General features: G+C 37.6%; 1 protein-coding gene across 12 annotated transcripts; it reads left to right on the forward strand.

The window, feature by feature from the left end:
• The first annotated feature begins 243 nt into the window (after positions 1-243).
• tpd52l2 (tumor protein D52 like 2) lies at positions 244-21,405 on the forward strand. 12 transcript variants are annotated; one of them, XM_023332536.1, is made up of 10 exons: positions 244-482; positions 5,022-5,188; positions 6,922-7,070; positions 8,180-8,239; positions 13,888-13,935; positions 16,407-16,508; positions 18,629-18,655; positions 18,776-18,820; positions 18,948-18,996; positions 19,855-21,405. In XM_023332536.1, the coding sequence occupies exons 1-10, from the start codon at positions 464-466 to the stop codon at positions 19,954-19,956; spliced, it is 768 nt and encodes a 255-aa protein (XP_023188304.1). In that variant the 5' UTR covers positions 244-463; the 3' UTR covers positions 19,957-21,405. The 12 variants fall into 12 exon arrangements, with proteins under 12 accessions (XP_023188304.1, XP_023188309.1, XP_023188317.1 ...); XM_023332541.1 differs by having other exon boundaries at positions 18,779-18,820; XM_023332549.1 differs by lacking the exon at positions 13,888-13,935 and having other exon boundaries at positions 245-482.
• The last annotated feature ends 176 nt before the right edge of the window (positions 21,406-21,581 follow it).

Consider the following 21,581-nt stretch of genomic DNA (forward strand, 5'->3'; position numbering starts at 1 on the left):
GGCCCTCAGTATATTTGATTTATTAGCTTGTTCAACTGATCCTAAATACAGAAAATGTGCAAAAGAGTTTTTAAGCTTTGAATCTACAATAAATAACATACCTTTCATCCCCTAAAAAATCTATTTGATTTGATTTGATTTTTTCTCTTGGCCCGCAAGTACATTTAACTCGACTGCATAACAAAAAATAGTAGCGTCAACGGAAACGCTTTTATTTTTAAATGACGTCACCGGATGAGGATGTAAAGCAGCCGCTAGCTTGACAGAAAGTATCTTAGGCTGAGCTGGCTGTTGGTTGGGGCTGTTTTGACTCCGCTCGCTGTTCCCCATCGACGTCCTTCTCTACGTGGAAGCTGGTCGCTCTCGTCGGGGAGGTTTCCACACACCGAGGCGGAGGCTGAACACACCGATCTGCTTCAAGCAGAACCGATCAGAAGAACCCCGAATCTGCTGATCTGACGCCATGGACCCAGCCAGTCAAGGTAATTGTTAGCTTACCGAGCAAGTTAGCACAAGTCTGCTCTCTCCCTGGCTGAAAAACGGCGTAAACAAGTTGAGAGCAGCCTGGTTTTTCACCCAGAACCCTGTAATAAAACAAAAAACCGTTTCCTCCGTGTTGTTTTACTGTTGGACCGGGAAGTTAGGGTGGGTGTTGGGAGGACGGACGGGCCCTCCGATCCGTGACAGGAACAGCAACAGCAGGTGGAGAGAAAGGAGGAGGATCGAGTTACAGATGTTAGCAGCTTCCCTGCACTGATTTCACTGACATTATCAGCTGATTCAACCCAGTTTTCACCACCTGAGTCACTGGGGTCCATTACTTCAACACATCCGCTTGTTTTAGCCTCTAAATCTCGTTAAATGAGTGATGAAACTGAGACCAGGTGCTGCTGTTTGGAGAGGAGGAAACCTCCTTTCTGCTGTGTCATTAACTCCAGCTGACCTCCACACACCCCCAGAACATTCATTTTTAAACATTTATTGAACTTTATTCATAAAATGAACAAAATAAAAAACAATAGAGTGGAATATTGTGGGGGAAAATTGAGGTGTAACAGCAGGAAAGTGACAGAAAATCGAGGCATATAACTTCACAAAGATAAAAGTGTTAAAAAATGTAAAAATAAACAAAATTAAGAATAATATACTGCGAAGTAGGGGCAAAATTTACAATCTAAAATATTCCCAAAACAATGTGTATACACGAGAGGTCTTCAACATGGGGGTCGCAGTCCTTAAAGAGGTCACAGAGATGCTGCAGGGGGTCATGAGATTTCTGATTAGACATTTTTTGTGTATTTTTTACACATTGACATGAATCCAACATAACTAATTGATCAAATGAGGCATAAAATAATGTATTTTAGTCAGAAATGCTAAATTCTGTTCATTTTGCTAAAAGTTCTGCTCTTCAACTTTGTTCTGGGCATAGGCATTGTTAGACCATCACTTTTGCATTCAAAGTTATGTTTAAATAAAAACATGTAAGGAAAAATGGTCAAATTCAGATTATTTTTTAGGAACTATAATACAAAAAGAGGATGCCAGATATTTTTCTAGCCTTCCTGTTGAGTGGTGGTTAAATATTGATGATGGGACCAGAGATGACATCATCCTGTAGTGTCAGAGAGCCGTTACCGTGAAACAGGACTAGACTGTAGGTCACATTTTCAATTAGCTCAGCATCTTGCGTTAGCATTACAGAAATGTTCCTGTGTGTATTCTAGATGATCTAGCTCTTTATCTGAACTCTGAGCTTTCTAAAACAGCTTCCAACATGTTCCATGATCGACGTTCGAAGCTCTAAGAATGAAAGCGGCGACTTTACGTTCTGCTCTCTCTCACTGTCTTACAGCCTTTTTCTCTCAATGTCGTAGAAAATCAACTTTCTATTTAAGATCAGATCTTATGTCGCTGTCGTTCTTCTGACTTTAACACCTCACTGGTACTGAAAATAGCTAACTTTGGCTCAATAGTAACTCCTATACTTGAAAGTGGTTTCCATGGCAACTTAATTTGCATCCACTGACTGTAAAAATGTTTTTCCAGTAGAAAATGGGCACATTGCTAATAAAAAATATAAAAATCCAAACAATATAAGCAGCAAAGAGAGGAGAATGATACTTTTGTCTGTACCTAGAAGCAGTTCTGATATTTAAAATCGGGCCAGTTACAGTGGACCTCTGCCTATTTGTGTTTCACTATCTGGCAGATTTTTCTGTGGAGCGTAATTTAATTTTATTTGTTAAAAATTATTCGCAGACTTTATTTTCTCATATCGCATATCTAAAATATTCAAAAGAAATGCCACTAAGGACGTTGAAATATCTAGATGCTATGCTAACTGACGCGCTATTGGCTGGCGATATGAATAGGATGTTTTATTTATTTATTTGTTACTTTCAGACAGTAGTTGTATGTAACTATGGCAACTAGGTGTTTGTTTCTTGTTCCTTTTTTCTTATTTTTTACAATCAGCAGTAGCTGGTTAACATAAAAAAACTTTCATTTCTAAAGAAAGTTTAATACTTAAACTGGAAAACATTTTAGATATCCTAAATAAATTTACCAAACAATAATTGTTAAGATGGATTATGACGTCTCTGTAACCAAAATTGCATTTCAGAAAATTTGACAATGAAAACAGGCAAAAGTTTAGGACTTGTGTGGGGGAAAAAGTGCAAGCTGACCAGTTTGCTGTAACTACCAGGTGTCAAATGTGTTTTTGTTTTTGCTTGTTTTTTCTCAAAATGCAGATTTTTCAACAAAAGAAGTCATGTGATTTATTGATTTATTGCTTATTGTGACAGGCTTAAGCATATCCCCTACTCCAACATCTCTCAGACAGATTAAAAAGGGGGGTGGGAAAAAGCAAAGGAGGTGGATTAGCAGATCTAGCTAATAATAATTGATAGTGGCATCCAGGAGATGTTGCTGTTGAGTACAATCTCTGCTTTGATAGAGCAACAGTCTTCAGTCAGAGGCTTCTTCTGATTCGTTGGATGACTGGCTGCTACTGGAGCGTAGAAAACAAAAGGTAGAAGAGCGTGGCGTTCAGTGGGCGGATGACCTCACTTGCTCCACACCTCAGTGTTTGCAGACAGGTTAGTCTGCTGCCAAACAAGTCCACCCATTTACAGCCTTATCATAAATAAAAAAATTTTTTTTAGCTTATTGTTAAAAAAAAGGAAATCATTAAAACAATGAGTAATTCTGTTACCTGATCCGTGTACCTCAGTGTTTTTATTTAAATTTTTGTTTTTGTCGGGGGTTTTCCTGTCTGGGCTGGTGACGCCTGTATACCTTACAGGTGGAGTCACTGTTTGCTGTCAAGCTGTTAGATTACTGAGCTGTCGGCAGTTAATCCTGTCGTTTCCCAACATCAGAAAATGTTCAGCTGGTTTAGCCTTGTCACAATAAATCAATTAATCTCAAGATAAATGAAAACAAGCTCAATCATTTCTATTTGTAGGATTTATGGTTTTTCTCTTTCTGCCTAAAACTGGATGATAAAAGTCTTCAGTCTGTTTTTTTGGTCTCAACCAGCCTGTTTGAGACTTAATATTTCATTTTATTTGTTGTTTCTGTTGATTTGTTTATTCAGGATATTTAAAATGTCTTCCAGTTCCAGCGTTAAATGTTCATTAGAATTTAAAGTTTATTAATCTCTAAGAATGTGTTCTTGCATTATTATTATGCCACTACCATTTATATTGCTTGAAAATGGTCTTAAAACAACAATATTATCATTTATCGGAGTAACGTCTGAAACTCTGTCGTCGGATTTGTTGAAGAACTTTAATTACTAGCCACCATTTTCCCTGAATCTCTGGTTCAGTTTTCTTTGCTGCGTGTTGTTTTTATGTTACATTAACATTTGGTTGTGTTGAGCAGATTACAGCTGCCTGAAGCCCATTTCGATGTCGTTTTGCATTTATTGGAGACGTATTTTCTCCTTTCTTGGGTTCTGTTCCCCCCTCTGACTCAACCGAAGCTGCTAAAATTAGTCTTCAGGTAAATGACTCGACACTTATTCAGTTTCGTAGAGCGGCTATCAGACCTGCATGCCTGCACTGCAGGAATCCTGGACTCAGTTCTTTAAGGTTAAGGAATCCTAATCAGTGCACACTAACAGTTTCAAGCTCTTAATCAATAAAGAATTCATTTGTTCATTAAGGCTTCAACTAATGATTACTCTAGTAAATGATTAATTGGTCGATTATTCTGATGATTAATCGATTCATCAGATTTTTCATTTAACCACAGAAGCCTTTTTATGCAATATATTCAAAGATTAAAAATAAACAATTCAGTTCCTTTCTTAGTTAAGAAAACAAACATTTTAGTCTGTTTGAACCAGGTGAAGCTAAAACTACCACTTGAGGAGTTTTGGCTAAAATATATTTACAGACAAAGATGTTTTTATCTAAAATGCAAAATGTGTGTGTGTGTATCAATCATTTGTACATACATATGTACTGTATATATGTATTTATTTATTTTGTTTAATTACTGCTCTGAAATGACTTATTTTTAGACTGTGTAATCCAGTTAATGATTAATCGATTTAGTTGACGATTATTTTTAAGTATTTGTATATAATACTTATACTTGTAATCCAGATATGTCTCATTAAGATTAAAGATTTCTGACCAAGACTGGCAGCAACACACAATTACAAATCAAACTACAGATATCAAAACCTGATGAAGATACAATACAAATAATAAAATAAAGATAACATCAATGCAAAAATAGGACTAAAATACATCATGATATTAATCAAAGCATTTAAAAAAAATACCTTATTTACAAACTGATTAAGAGTGGCCTTAAATACATTAAAAGGGAGCATTTTCTTCAACTGTGAGTTGAATCAGTTTCAGCAGTATGGTAAGCTGCTTTCTTAATGTAGTTTCCTTTATAAATGTGAATGAAGAACATCTGGATCCTTTAAATTTTACTCTCTGTAATGTTTTCTAATCTTTTTTTTTTCTTTTTTCCATCATCCATTGCTGCAGATATCAACCTGAACTCTCCTAACAAAGGCAACAGCATGGATCGCTCAGACAACATTCCCGACGTTCAGGCGGAGGGCGCGGCGGCAGCGGCGGCGAACTCGGCTCACCCTCTCCCACCCGGCCTGACGGAGGAAGAGGCCGAGGAGCTCCACCTTGAACTGACGAAGGTCAGGAACCAATTACCACAACGGTGTCCAAAGTAGGGGTCGCGGGCCATTTAGAAAAGTTCTTACAGAAACTACGGTAGTACCCCACAAGACCCAAGAACCGCTGGAGTTCTTTTTTTGTGGTTGGTACAGGATACTGCAAAATTGAGTTTACTGTGGCTTCCCCTGGACGCGCTGTCCCTTAACCCACCACCAGATAGGTAACAGTGGCCTTAGCAAACTCACACTTGGACAAGTTAATGGTCAGGTGTGCCAGTCGTTCAAACAGCTTGTGAGCCAGATGTTCTTTACACCACATCATCCAAATATACGGCACACCCCTCCAGCCCAGACACAACCATGTTCATGAGACGCTGAAACATTGCTGGTGCATTTCGCAATCCGAAACTCATTACAGAGTAAGAGAACAGACCAAAGGGAGTAATAAAGGCAGAAATCTCTCTAGCTCTCAGACAATGGAACTTGCCAATAACTGTTCAATAAATCAAATTTGCTGACAAACGGAGCTGAACCCACCTGATCAACACAGTCGTCCATGCGTGGCATAGGATAATCAGTACAAAATCTAAAACTTTTGTCAGCCTTCTCCACCAACAGACACGGTGACGCCCAGCTAGATGCAGAGGGTTCAGCAATACCATTATCAAGCATGTACCGAATCTCGCCGTCCATGACCTTCCGCTTCTCTTCAGATATTCTGTAAAAGCGCCGCCAAATTGGTTGTGCCTCACCTACATCGACATCATGTTGGATTAAGTGTGTTCTACTGGGCACATCACCAAACAAACAGTGATATTCATTAAACATAGCAGTCAACTCAGCGACCCCTCCTGAGACAAGTGTGCAAATAAAGAATCCAGATTCCTCAGTGCATCAGAATTTGTCAGCCTGCCAGTCAACAAACTTTCATTAGGTGGAATTACCCCATCGTTTTCAAGTGCAGACAAGAAACCTAAACCACCTGCTGTAGTAACTAGAGAGACAGTCTTATCAACCTGCGCCTCCTCACCTTTAATGGCAGACACCCGTGAATCCCGAGTGTAATATGGTTTTAATAAATTTACATGGCAAAGTTGTGTTGACTTCCTATGCCTTGGCGTTGGCAGCAGATAGTTTTGATCTGACAGCTTGAGCAGAACCGTAAATGGGCCTTTAAATTTAGCCTGAAAGGGGAGCTGAAAAAACAATGAAGAAGTAATTAAACCAAAACAAATCTACCATTAAGCTCCTTCTGCTGATAGTAAAGCCAAGCAGAAAAGGTTTATCTTTTCACATGTTGATACTGGAAATATTAAAATATCAAACAAATGTTACGTACGCTGGACAGCCTTTTAAATGGTTTAATTTATTATTTTATAAAGGAATCAAATTGTTTTGCATCTTTTAATGAATTTTTAATGTTTAAATGAAATATGTGCAAAATGTGGAGTTCTGTTTTATCTGATTAATTGTCAAAACAATGGATAGAATAATCGATTAGTCAAATAATCATTAGTTGCAGCCCCAGTTATGAGGTTTTCTGGCTCATTAATATCTAAAACTTTAAAGCCTTTTTGGCTAAAATTCAACATTATTTCCACATTCTGGTCCACAGACACAGCAGGTTCTGGTTCTGGCTCTGGTGAAAATCTGTTGAACGTTTAAAAGAACTTCAGCCAAAGTGGTTTTTAGAGTTTAGTGTCTGGTTCTAAGAGAGGAGCTGCTGCAGGCTGAGCTGTGCGGTTCTGATTCAGGTGGAGGAGGAGATCAACACGCTGCGCCAGGTTCTGTCCGCTAAAGAGAGGCACGCCTCGGAGCTGAAGAGGAAACTGGGTCTCAGTCCGCTCAACGAGCTCAAGCAGAACATCACCAAGAGCTGGCAGGACGTCCAGACCTCACAAGCGTACGTACCAGTAAGCCGGTCACCTCTCTGGTTCTGGTCCCAGAGGGTTCGGCTCATAAATCCAGAAAGTATTTGTGTTGTTTGCAGATGGATCATTTTAATCTCTACCTCTCCTTTAAACAGGATTTCCTTTGTAGAATAAAAGCGCTGAGGTTGTTTCAGTCTGAGAATATTGCTTTTCAGCATTTATTACTTTCCTGGAAATTTTTTCTAAGTATTAAAGTTGAAACTTTTGACTTCCTGTGCAGCTGTTGGAGAATATTACTGCATTATTATGAAGAATCGTAATAATGCAGGCTCCATGGCTCCATGGTCTTATGCCAGTTTGGAGAACAAGAATTGTTGCCTAATAGATTTTACGAGTTTTGAAGTTATATTTTTCACCCTGGACACTAATGACGTTGCTAAAAATACTAAAGGTCACACAGAGCAGGAAGCCCAGATTATCAAGAGATTAAAGATGACGACAGCCATATATCACAAATTATAGTGTCATTGCAATATTTCCCAATATTATTGTTGTTGCTGTACTTACCAATATTGTCAGCTCAATATTTACCAGTATTTTTCAATTTTATTGCCATAGCAATATCTTTCAATAATATTGGCATTGCAAATTTTCCAATATTATCATTGTCACAATATTTCCCAATATTATTGCCATCGCAATATATTTTAAGATTGTTTCCATTCCAATATTTTTCAACATTGTTGCCATCGCATTATTTCCCAACATTGTAGTCATGCAATAATTCCCAGCATCAGTGATATTGGGAATTATTATTGGGACATTATCATCGCAATATTTCCCAATGTATGGGAAATCACGATTTCCAAATATTATCTTCATTGCAATATTTTCTTATCTCTTGTATATTATCTGGATGCATTTAGATAGACGATATTAATCTTCACTCTGTGGAAATATTGCCGACATCTTCCAGATGAGTTAAGACTAAAGATTTGACCCCCTACGCTTTAATTCTTTCAGTCAGGAAGTTGATTTGCAGCATTTCGGACCTGAACTGTTCGTAGCGACGTAGCTTTAGCTTAGCTGCGGCCCCCTGCTGGACGGCGGCTGCGTAACGCGCTCCTGTTTCTGTTTGTAGCTACGTGAGAACCACAGAGAAACTGACCGAGTGGAATGAAAGGGTGACCAGTTCAGATCTGTGAGTTTTACCAACTGTTTGCTGCTGATCTGGGCGCCGCTGTTTACTCTCTCACGCTCCGACTCACCCCCAGTGCCTCACTCCTCTCACCTTCTAACCATGTTTGCAGTGGCTGCTGCTAAACACCGAGTGTTATAGAGTTGGTGTGGATTTGTTTGTTAACCTGAAGCCTCCTCAGTATAACTGCATTAATCTGCTGATTTTGTTTGTAAGAAAATGTAGCTTTAAGTGTAACAGTCTGACTTTGGATCTGCTCTTCTGATGATTCTCTTGGACATTTGGTCCGACTTGTATCACGGAAGTGAGATTCTTTCTTCTTTCAGTTCTAATAGTAACAGAACCGGGTCCAAATCTGACTCGTTTTTCCACTCACCCATTCGTTCACCCATTAAGGCTTGATGTGGTTCAGGAGCATCTCTGGATCCTTTAGTGTGAATCAGTTGTTTGTCTTGTTGTATCAGCAGATGACTTCCTCTCTCTGGATCAGCTGTTGGCTCTTCCTCTTAGATTGATGACATGTTTCCTTCTCTTTCCTCCCTGGTCAAACTCTGGTGGATATTTTCAGCTTCTCTCTCTCAGTTCTGGTAGCAGACGGTGTTTTTCCAATCTGAATGCTGCCTTTGAGTCATCACTGCGAGCATAAATTTATCTCCTGATTCTAATACGTCCAACTGCAGTCAATCTGACTGCTCACGGTTGCACTACCTCTAATTTGTTTGTTTTGTAGACTTTTGTTCATAAAGGTTTTGGTTGAGGTGTTGCATGTTTGGACAATCATTCCCTTCGTTTTTGGATGTTTTTTATTTTTGGAAAGTTATGATGAGTAACTAAGGCAACCAGGAGCAGCTGATCAGTGGCTAAGAGCTACAAATAGGAGCTCAAATCCCAGAGGAGATGAAAAGGTTTTATGGATGCAAAGAGTAATGATGGGCGAAGATCAAATCCCCTACTCCAACATCTCTCAGATTTAAAGTGGAGCTGCAAAAGTGAAGGTGGTGGATTAGCAGAGCTTGCTAACAACTGATGATGTCATACTGTTTAACATCATCTACGCTGCCTGGAAATGGAGCTGTTGGCATATCATAGCACCACACTTCCTTCAGAGGCTTCTTCAGATGCGTTGCAAGATTGACTGCTACTGGAAATCCTTCCAGGCAACAGCATCACATCCACGACGACTCTTCTGAGATACTTTGATGTTTTAGGCTGAAGTATTCTTCATCTCTTAATTTTTTTTGTAAAACTATGAATGTTGTTGTAATGTTCTGTGGGGTTAAGGAGGATCCTTAAGTAAACAAGTAAACAAACCAACCCAGTAGAAAGAAAAGCAGAGATGTGGTGAAATTGCTTGTTCTGTTGGCCGGACAAAGCTGAAGTTAAGATAAAATTTTATTTATTTTTTTCCTGTTCAAACCTGAATAGAACCCAATTTAAGATGCTAAATGGCTTTTTCACTAGTTTTTTTTTATTTGGGAGAAAATAATTCGCTGCAGCGTTTACAACAAACGGTCAGAATCTGCAGAATTTGAGGTCAGTTCTGGTCAGAGCTGAGACGCATTCTTCACGTCTCTGTGTGATTTATGCAAGGAGGGCAGCATAAAGGCGTGTTTGTCTTTAGGGAGTTACAGTGAGTGTTTGGACACCCTGTTTATCAGGACAGAGGAAACCTTTAAAGGAGAACGGGGCTAGCTTAGCTTGATGCTAACGTCCAACTGCTGCGTCGTGTCCCGACTAAAAAACTTTTTTATAAACAAAGGATATTCAAAGTGAGTTTTGGGGGCCATTTGTAGCCTCTGGATTGATTTTGTGCAACCAACAAACTTTATTTAAATTAAAATTTACGTACAAAAATGTTAGATGCATCAACATTTCCAAGCTTTCTGGTTTCCTTTTTATAGCAACTAGAACCACATCTACTCACTGACTCTAAAACACACCTTGGTGCACAAAAATCTGCTTTTAATTAATGTATTCAAAGTCGGCTAAATACAGCAAGTGTTTTCAAATAAAGACTGACAGATCCTGTTTTTATTGCTGAGAATAGATGAAATATTTGTTCAGTTTTTAATCATTTTAGCCCAGAATAATAAGCAAACTGGATGCCTTTCATTTAACAAGGAAAAAATGTGCAAACTTGATTTGAAGTTTTTTATTTTCAATTCCACTCCTACAAAAAATATCTGGTTATTTCATTTGTTTGTTTGATTAAAATAGTTCATGCTTATTGATAAGTAGGTAAAAAAGCAAAAAATTTTAGTGATTTTAGTTTTAAAAATTACTTTTCAGCTGATGGTTTTGGCCAATCTGACCGAAAGTTTGGACGTCCCTGGTTTAAACACTGAGTTTATCTGCCTGACTTGCTAATAAACTGAACAGACCAGCTTTAGATTTGATAGATGTAACTCAACAGGATGTAGCTAACTGGTCTGGTCTCTGTTTTAACATTCAGCCACCAACACCAGCAGGTGACGGTGGCTCCTCTTGTTCTGTGGTTGCACCCAGAAACCAAGATGGCTGATTTTTCTTTTGTTTGCTGTTGAGATAATTGTGGATTGTATCTATTTGGTGAAAAATGTAGGACAGGAGAAGCAGGCAGGCATGAAGCTTTTTATTTACCGTAACACACACACACACACACACACACACACACACACACACACACACACACACACACCCAGTGCAGGAAAATGTGTCTGTATCTCTGACATACATTGTTCCCCAGCGCCCTCCCTCGCTGGTTCCAGTGACCAGACAGGACGCGCAGAGTGGACAAACTGGGACGGGAGGAAAAGAATGTGAGATGCAGAATGACAGATGAGGAAGAGGAGGGAAATGTGGCTATGGAGTGCCAAAAGAACCAAATAAAAATGTCAGAGAGAAATTCACAGAGCATAAGTTATAAAAACTCTGTGATTTAATTGTTATTATTTATAGGGTTGTAAAGTAAGGACAAAATGTCACAATTTTTTCTTAATTTTCATGTTATAGTTGAAATTTTTTTATAATAGAGTGAAGAGATTAAAGCAAGCAGCTAGTAAGCAGGGGTGCAAAAGTACACAAAACTCACACTGCTACAACAGACAGTTGTTTTTTTTAATGAAGAGAATAAAGTCGTAGTATCAGTTGGAAAAAATTCACTATTACCAGAAGAAAGTAAAAAACTATTTTTAAAAAAAAGCTTCGATAGAGATATCAAGATCTGATGTCACATTGTTTGGTTCTTGTGTTGAAAGAGACTCAGTGGTTTGCACAATCGTTTCAAAGTCCTGCTGCTAAGGATGACTTGATGCTGATGTGTTGAAATATGAAGTACCTTCTTATTTTTAAAACTGATACCAAAGTATAACATCAAGATGCTCAACATTCTTCAGTTTAACTGTATGGAGTATTACTTCATGCTCCTAACATTACGACTTTATTCCCGTATGAATTTATCCTAGCCTTATTCCGACATCATCTTAGCGTTTTTCCAACTTTATCCTCGTATTATTCAAACTTTGTTTTTCTGTTATGACTTTATTCTCGCATCATGAACTTGTGTCATGTTGCTACAACTAATAAAAGTATTAGGACTTTTATTGTACGACTTTTCGTAATGTTACGAATTAATTCTCACATTTTGACTACATTCTTGTAATTTCAAAAAAACCTTCTCTTGCTTCGGGCTTGAATAATTTTTCATTTCTGAAATTAATTTGATATTTTCTCCAAAAACGTATCCAACTGTCTGGAGGCTTATATCGGTTTTGCTGAATTGTTTTTAAGACACATTTGTTTTAGTACAAGCATAAAATAATGAAAATCAAGTTTCCACTGATAGTTGCAATGTCATTCTTGGAGATATTGGTGGCCTTGATAAGATGTTTGTTGTATTGAAGTTCACATTTTCCTGTCAGTTTGAAGTAAGTGTCTTCCTAAAGTTTAGCAGCTTTTTGATCGTCTTCATGTTTTCTACCATGCGGTCTGTCTCTAGTAGGTCGTGTTGGAGAGCACAGTGGAGTCCTCATTCAGCCTGAAGGCACCCTAATAAGTCCAGCTCAGACATTTATCAGCAACATCCTCCCTTCCTCTGTTCAGAAACAATTACAGCACAGATCTGCCCAGTGTGATGCTGTGCTGCTGTACTGTAAGCTGCATTGTGCTAATGGAGGTCAGAACATACAGACTCGTCTTGTCCTTGCTTTACGTCTGTATTTGGACCAGAACCAGAATCAAAACGATGGTTTTTATACAGTAAAAATGAGGCAGTAAATGGTGTTTTTGTTCCATTTTATCACTCCTCACTAATGAGTGAGTAAGCTGGTGTTTTGATCTGCTAAAGCATGAATCATTGGAGTATAAATGTGGGAGGATTTCCCTTCCTGCGTTTCCAGCCGTTCTGCTGCACGTTGTTATCTTTGCCCTCCCTGCTTCCTGAAACGTGGAGCTGGTCAATAAACCGCCTGTTTATTTGTCACACAGTCAAAGACCAGCAGTTATCTGAAGACAGAACGCTGATAGTATTCAGGAAAGAAAAAAAACAGACAGTTTTTAGATCAAAACTTTATTACTCAGCAGTTTTATTCAAAAGTCATGTACTTTCTAATCTTTTTCTTTTTCGTTAAATTTCAGCGCCTTGTTGACAGTAACATGGAAAGAAGGACATAACTTTAAGGCTGAAACGATTACTCATGATTAATCGTTTATTCAAATAACCGTCAACTAATTGTGAAAGGACATAACTTTAGTAGAGCTGAAACAATTAAGTGGATTAATCGTGACTAAGCGATTATTCAAATAATCATCAACTAGTTGTGTAATTAATTGTGAAAGATTGATTAATCCGAATCGATTAATCCGACTAATCGAATTGATCCAATTAATTGAATATTGAAATAATCGTCAACTAATTTTGAAATGACATTACTTCAGTTGGGCTGAAACGATTAATCAGAATTATCTGAATAATTGTGATTAATCAATTCTTCAACTGATTGTGTAGCTAATTATGAAGGCTGAAACGATTAATCGTGATTAATTGATTATTCAAAAAACTCATCACCTAATTGAGTAACTACTTGTGAAAAGATATAACTTTATTAGGGCTGAAACAATTAAATGAAATCTGAGGAATGTGCCAATTTTTTTTCCAATTAATTGTCAAAATAATCAATAAAATAATAGTTTATCTTTTTTTCATGTTAAAAGGGTGGTGAAATATGATATCAGTTGTGACAGCAATATTAATATTGGCCACCTGTACTGGCCCAAAGTTTTGTATTGGTGCATCACATATTATTAAAATGTTACTTGCATTTTTTTATTTACAAGACAGTGAGAAGAAATGTGAAAATTTTTGCTGTATCCTCAAATACTTCTTTGCTTTATTGTAGTTGGGAAAATGATTTTCTTTTTTTTTTTTTTTTTTTTTTAGATTAAAACCGTTTTAAAATGGGGAGTAAAGCAATGGTGCCTTCACATACTTTGGTTTGCTAATGGAGTAAATAAACAAATGGTAGAAATTAGTGAATGACTGTTAAAGTTCTTACACATATATATATTCAAATATAGATCTATAGATCTATACTGAGAGTTTTTCAGGTTTTAGGATTATTGTTTATTATGACTGTGTCTTCCTTTGTGTCATTATCCCGCTGTTGTGTCTTCAGATATCTGTCTGCCTCAGCCACTTTGGATGACATAACCCACTCTGAAGCGTGAGTTAATCCTTTTTTTTTAGTTTTTGCTTGTGTTTGGCTTTGCAGATGAGCTAAGGTTTCTTTGAGTTTCATTTTGGGAGCTTTTTTCTCCATCATTTCTCTGTTGTCCATGCTCTGTTTTCTGTCTCTATTTGGTCCAGTAGTTAGCTTGGGTTCACTCAGGTTCTGGTGTTGGAGGCCATGTTATGCTTAGGGGATGGTGGACTCTAAATAACTAACATGACTTTCATTTAGGCTGTTTGTTTATTAAGCTGCAGTTTGGCAGGATGCTGAAGGTTACTGAGGATGATGATGTTGCTCAGATCTGGAGAATTAAGATTTAAACAAAACACTGAATCCACGAGGATACATCTTGGATTATATTCCAACTCTGGTTTCCTGTAACCCACCACAGTTTTGTGACATTTTCTCTCTAAAACTGCATTGAAGTTCAGGTGACTTATCCATACGATCCCAGATCACAATAAAACCCGAACTCTGTGAGCAGTTATTACACAAGTAAGTATCTTGACCCATCATATTTTTCCTAACTCAAAGCTGGATAAACTTAAATGGTTAATGGATTTAAAGTGGACGTATTATGAAAAATTCACATTTTACATGTTTTTGTTCTTCCATTTGGGTTTCTAATGCTTCTAAACGCAGTCCAAGTGCTTAAAAACCTTTAAAAACCCAACTGTTTTTGGGCAGCAAGTTCATGTTTTTGGGTGTCTGGAAAATAAGACATTTCAAAAACCTGTGGAATGTGATGTCACAAATCAGCAGGCACTGCCCGTTACCTAGCAACCCCAGCAAAACTCTTCCCGTTACCCAGCAACCCCAGTGGAACTCATTCCGTTACTCAGAAACCCCAGTGGAACTCATCCCGTTACCCAGCAACCCCAGAGGAATTCCAGTATGTTTGGTCAGCTGGTTTTACCTCTGTATGGCTGCAGGAAAAGACAGGCGTTTTGTTGTTGACTTACCATCCAGAAACAACTTCCTGCATTCTTGTTGATTGTGCAGGAGTTTCCTCTTCTGCTTTTCAAAGATGAATGGTTGTATTAATTATGCATCTGTTTGCAGCCATTTTCACCTGTGAGTGTAAATGTAGAGTTGGATAAAAAGTTTTGGTGTTAGGATGAGGTTTTTTTGCTTTGTTTGTTTTTTCCATGAGTCACGTGATCAACAAGTGGATGTTACTACTGCTGGAAACCACAAAGAAAAAGACGACAGGAAGTCGTCTGAGGATGATGGCGTGACATGGTTTTAATGAATTACCATGTGAACAAACTTATTCACTTGTGATTCTAATTACGTTGCTATTGGAAACATTGCAATTGCTAAATTTTGTTTTTGCAACATCAGCAGAATATCTACATTTGTAATGGAAACGCACCTAGTATGAGCTATACTGCAGGCGTAAAGGACTGCTGGCATGAAATATTTAGGATGTTCAAGTGTCATTTATTTGTCAATAAACAGAAAGTTAATCACAATCAATATTGAGTAATACTGATGTTTTTCATATCATGCAAATGTAGTTTCACTCTTTACTTTGTGCAATTTCATGAGTAACTGAGGTTATCATCCCATCAACCAATTTCTCTGTTTGGCTTTTAATCCCAGATTGGAAAGTGAAATACTGCAATATTTTTCTGATTTTTGTGTTTTGCTGCTCACTTCTGATTGAATTAATCAGAAGTGAGAACTCACTTTATTTTCTGAACATGTAGGTCAACATCTTATTGTGTTTATGTTTTTATCATCTAAGCTCTTTGAACTGCCTTGTTGCTGAAATGTTCTACTTTGCTTGACTTGAGTTCAGTAAAAATCAGATAAATTTCAGTGCATGTCCACTTTGAAGCATAAAACAGGAAGATCTTGTGGGTTAAAAACTACCCTCACTGCTGAACCCACAGCAACGTTTTTCCTTTATTTGTATTTTAGTTGTTGAATTAAAACAAAGTTTGGTTTCATTATGCTAATACATGGTATTGTCATGCTTTGATGCTTTGCATGTTTAACCAGTTTGATGGACTGTTAACTTCCCCTAATAATCACTCCTGATGCTCCTGATTAATATTTGTAGTAAATGCAAAACTAAAGCTCACAGAGTAAATATTGAGTTAGAAATATGAAGGTTAATCATAATTTTTCTGACATTGTGCAGCAATTTCCCTTTCTTCAGTTACTGCTATCATTTTGTCTAGTCTGCTTAAGCCAATGCTGCTTAGTTTGTTTTCTTTTTAAAAAGAAATGTTCATGGATTATAGAGGAAAAAACTGTAATAAAGTTGTCAAAATGGCACATAAACAATTTTTTAATGTATTTTGGGTATTAACTGAAGTTCCCACACCCTATTTCCTTATTTTGCTTCACTCTCCCGTCAGCCATGTTGCTAACTTTCTGTATTCCTATGTTTTTCCTTCGTTTTTCACGCTCTGGCTCCATCTTGTTTGTTCATCCTCGCTGTTCTCTTTCTGCAGATACAAGAAAACCCAGGAGACTCTTTCTGAGGCCGGATCGAAGACGAGCGCCGCTCTCAACACGCTGGGCACGGCCATCAGCAGGAGGCTGGGCGACATGAGGTACAAATAAAATGGCCGACCTGACCTGCTGGTGGAAAGTTAAAACGAAGTTCTGTAGCTGGTGAAGCCCAGTAGAAAACACAGACTTAAACACATAAAACCAACTAAAAGTTGGGGGTGTTTGGCTTTCAGGTGAAATTTACAGAAAACGTAAAAAATTCAAGCTACAATTATGGCTGACGAACGTATCAGGATATAAGCGTTTCTTATCAGTCTGTCGATAATTATTGATTATTTTTGATTATAAATATCTGAAATACAGCCGACCTGATGGAGTGACCTCTGTTGTTTTTTCTTTTTAAGCAGTTAGGAGGCAAAACTTTAAACTGCTGCTGTGGCAGTTGCCCAGCAGGTTGTTGCTAGGCAACCGCAGAGTGAGTGGGTTAGTTAATTCTGCTCACTTTGCTAGCCGCTAGAGGTTGAACAGCTCAGGTGTTTCCTCTGCCTACGTCTGTGAATGTTATTAAATATTGAATATTCTACCAGATGTGTTTTTGATACAGCAGCAAAAGGCGAAAGTTCCCGCAATCCAAGGTGAAACCCAACAATCACAACAGAGACAACAGCAGCAAAACTTGAACATTTTTCACTGCTCTTGGGATAATTTTCCTTTGAATGGTCCGATATCGATTCATAAAAAGCTTAAATGGATTCTTCTAGTCCGTTTTTTACGCATTAACGCCATGTGACTTTTCAAATCAAAATGGCGGAAGCGGTAAAAGCACCGCCAACAAACCTGAAGGAAGATGCCTGGAAATATTTTGGATTTTAAAAACAGGAAGACGGTGATAATTTTTTTGGCCTATTAATTATCACTTTTAAGTAGATAATAGTAAAATGTTCCTGAGCTTTTCTGGGCTTGTGTGAATGCACCTGTTAAATACCTGTTCTGATGAAAACAGAAACTGTATCAGCTGAACAGTTGGGCAAAAGCTTCAATAAGGAAATTTCACCCTAAAACTGAATATTTCACTTTTTTTTCCTGTGTTTGCCACCCGAGCGTCCAGCGAGCCTCTTCATCTCTGTTTCTAACCTTCGTTGTTGCTGCTGCACGCCTGCATGTATAATTCAGATAGTTTTAGTTCTGCATGAAACTCTGAAGTCTGGGGGGTCCAAAGTGCGGTTCAGGGGCCAGTTGCAGCCCCTGGACTGATTTTGTGTGGTCCTTGAATGACATAAGTTTGTCCCACTTTAAGTTTTCCTTTTTTTCTCCCCCAATTATTACAAAACGATCTCACAAATTAAAATATTTGTTACTGCACAAACTGTTCATCTTTTAAAACCATCTCTTTAATTCCATGGTGATAGGATGATGTTTATCCAGTTAGTGCACTCAAATCTGGTTTTATTAAATATTTTTCAAATAAAGAGTGACTAAATAATGTTTTGATTACTGAGAATACACTAAATCTTTTTCAGTTTTCTTCAGTAAAAATACATTTTGTAAAATGATTTTTGTTTTTCCATTAAGGAAAACATGTGAAACCATTTTGAAGTAAAATTCTTATTGACTATTTCCCTTGTTCAATTAAATATTTTATGCTCAGTTTATTATTTGTGATGTGATTAAATGATGTGACCTTGTGATAAAAAGTTTGGACGCCCCTGCTTTCTAAGTGTTGCTGTAGTGGAAATATTTAAATTACCAGAGTTTTTAACGTTTTTAGAGTGAAATGAGAAGTAGAAGTTGTTTAGTTTCTCCTCCCTATTGTGTCATGATCACTTCACTTCTGCCTTGTTCTTATTCTATTTTTTTTTATCTCACCGGACCGGTTCTGGTGTGAAACCGCTGCTGCTGTTTACTTAAGACCAGCAGCGTCTTGCAGATCTGAACCGTTCTTATCTTGCCGTCAGAAAACAGCAGCCAACATGTTTAAAATATTTAAATATTTGCTGTGGTTTTCCTTTGTTTTAGACAAAAAACGGTGAAATTCATGACTTTACTGATTCTGGATCCGCAGCAAACAGCTTCTGCTGTCTTATCTGCATGCCGTTCCTTTTTCTGCTGTTTTTCCGTTTTTTGTCCCGTTCCTGTTTCTGTTTGCTCTGAAGCCGTTGCCTCACATTGTTGTCTTGTTTTTTTTTTGTTTTGTTTTTATTGCTGCCCGGTTCGATTGCAGAGCTCTGCCTTTCTCTAACTCCTTTAGGTAAGGCTAATGTTGGTTCAGATCAGGATATTCTTTAAACTTGGAGGCATTTTAATCTCTGCTGCTCTTTGCTTCGCTGTGTAACTCTTGGATTTTCTCCTTCCTTTAATGCTTTCAAAGTAGCAACTATTCCATTCGCCACTCCATAAGTATGCCCGCCATGAGGTAAAGTAACCGATGAGCTCCTCCTGATGTTTACAGCGTCTTATTTAATTACCAAGCTCGTTTTTCTTACGATTTATTACGATATCAAACTTTATATTTCTAATTAATTCATGTTTTTGCTCTTTAGAAACTCTCCAACCTTCAAGTCGTTTGAGGACAAAGTGGGAAACCTGAAGGCGAGTAAAACCGCAGAAATTCACGACAAACATTAAGAGCTTGAAATGTTTTTTTCTTAACGGGTATTTTTATATATTTTGCTTGTTTTTACGCTAAAAGTCAATGAAAAATTGTTCATAAGCCAACTTCTCATGGTAATATGACCAAAATGAAATTAAGTTAGCTGATCATTTCTTTAAAAGAAATACATGAACAAGTTTTAGTGGCTACCGCTAACTAAAAGTTATGGTATGTTGGTTGACCTTTTATGACCTCTTTTATAACATCTTTAGAATGGTAGCGGCACAAATCAAAATTTTTGCAGCACAAACATTTTACACCAGTTTTGTGAAATTGGGAGAAGGTGGGAGGCTGGTTGACCTTTCATGACCTCTGGAAACTTTTATTAATATGTTTAAAATTATAGCGGCACAAATGAAATTTTTGCAGCACAAACATTTGACCCAATTTTGTTGAATTTGAAGCAGGTGGCGGAGCTGGTTGACCTTCTGACCTTTAAATTTTTATTAATATCTTCAAGGTAATAGACAAACAAAATATGTTTGCAGCACAAACGTAGTAGAGTTGATTGACACCAATTTTTAGATTTGAAGAAGAGTGGGTGGCTGGTTGACCTTTCATGACCCTTTTAACTTTTATTAATGTGTTTAAAATTATGGCGGCACAAAATAAATTGCAGCACAAACATTTGATGCAGATTTTGTTAAATTTGAAGAAGGTTGTGGTTCGGACTTCACTCGGGTCTCTCGTCTGTCGCCGTAAATAGGAAGCAGAAAGTGCTGAGTCAGCGAACCGTCACAATCATTAAACACTCGTTTCCTGTTCTTGTCTTCGTCTTTCCTGTTGGTGTCGCGCAGCATAAGGTGGTGGGACCCAGAGGGAACGGAGACGCCGTCAGCTCCCCGACCGACACCACCCCGACTCGGGAGCACCCGCCCTTCGAGAACCCGCCCTTCTGAACCCACCGCACCGCCTCCTCATCCTCGCTGCCATCTTCCTCACGACCTCAGACTGTACTGTTATGGAGCCCTGACCTCTGACCCCTTCAGCAACACTCTGCATTTTGTCCTACAATCTGTAAATCCTGTTATCATCTCTCATTAAAATAATAATTTTGAGTCAGAAATCAGAAAAAGAAACTAAAAAATGTTGCGTTTTTCCTTCTTTTTGAACATCTGTGATCCTCACTGAAAGTTAAAAACTTTCACTTTTCCTGCTCTCACACTGTGAGCACATATTCTGTTCGTTTCCTCTTTAAATGCAGATTTTTGCTTCGCCGTTTGATTGAGGAAATCTTCGGTCTCAGCATGTTTGTCTCACCTCACAAACCCTGCAAGCAGCCACATCACACCTAAAGAAACTCACAAAAAACACCCAAGTTGTAAAAACTGCACCCATTTTGTATTATAAACTATTTTACACTGCTTTGCATAACGTTTTTACATAATTTTTATCAATATGTATAAATATATATGACTATATTATATCGTCGGTGGTAGTAATCAGGGTTGACAGCAGGAAACAAACACTAGTGGGTCAGTTTTTCTCAGTTCGTTACACTAATCAAACCAAAGCAACTGGGAATAAAAATAAAAACTGGTTTTAATTTCAACATTTTCTCCATTAATCCAACCCTGGTTTGTTTCTGCTCTTCTCGTCTGCTCAGATTTAGCTTAAAGAGGAAAACTTTACAGGTTTTCTTCATTTTGGTGTCAATTTAGAAATATCTCACGCTGTTTTTTGCCAACTGGTATGTGAATGTACACAAGTTAGCCGCTGCTAGCAAAAACAAACTAAATTTAATGGCTAAAAAATGCAGAAAATCTGGGTTTTTTTTCTGAGCCTGATTAAAAAAAGGAGGAATTTTGTTTTGCTCAAACAAACTTTGCATTTGTACCATTTTGAAATATTTTCCTGCAGCTTTTCTCTTCCCTTAAGTGAAATGTCTTTTAAGAATTGGAACTATAACTTCTCATCAAACTGCTTTAAGTCTATTTCGTTGTTACATTTTTATTTTATTTTATTTTTGGTAGGTTAGATTTTGTTTTTCGAGAACTTGTACGCCTTCAGCTGAAGTTGCCAACGTTTGAATTGTCTGTTACAGAATTTTCTTTTCCAAATGAGAAAAAATGTGATTTAGTTGGAAATGTTTTCCCCACTGACTTAGAAGATTTAGATGAACCTTTTCTGCATTTATTTGTATTTTTGGAGACGGCCAAACAAGAACGGTTTACCTTTATCTTTTTTGTTTTGGGTGCCAAGGGAAGTGCAGCTTTACTCACTTTTTGTCCTGTCTTCGTCTCTGACTGGAAAGGGATGAGATTTGGGAAATCATGCTGAAATAATTAAAGATCTCTGGTTTTGTTGTATATGTGTAGAGATCAATAAAGCATTCCTTTAAATGAAAACCTGATTTTGGCTCCATAATTTTTGCTTTTTTTTTAATTTTTAGATCTGTTCTGCCTTGTTGAAGCACCATAACATAATTTCCAAACAATCTCAAGTTTAATGAATTTACGTTGTAATTATGAGAGGAAACATTTTCCTTATGGTTATTCAGATCTGGGTGAGTGTATCTTTTAAA

This window comes from Xiphophorus maculatus, chromosome 1 (genome assembly GCF_002775205.1).
Source record: "Xiphophorus maculatus strain JP 163 A chromosome 1, X_maculatus-5.0-male, whole genome shotgun sequence".
In the NCBI taxonomy this organism is placed as follows: domain Eukaryota; kingdom Metazoa; phylum Chordata; class Actinopteri; order Cyprinodontiformes; family Poeciliidae; genus Xiphophorus; species Xiphophorus maculatus.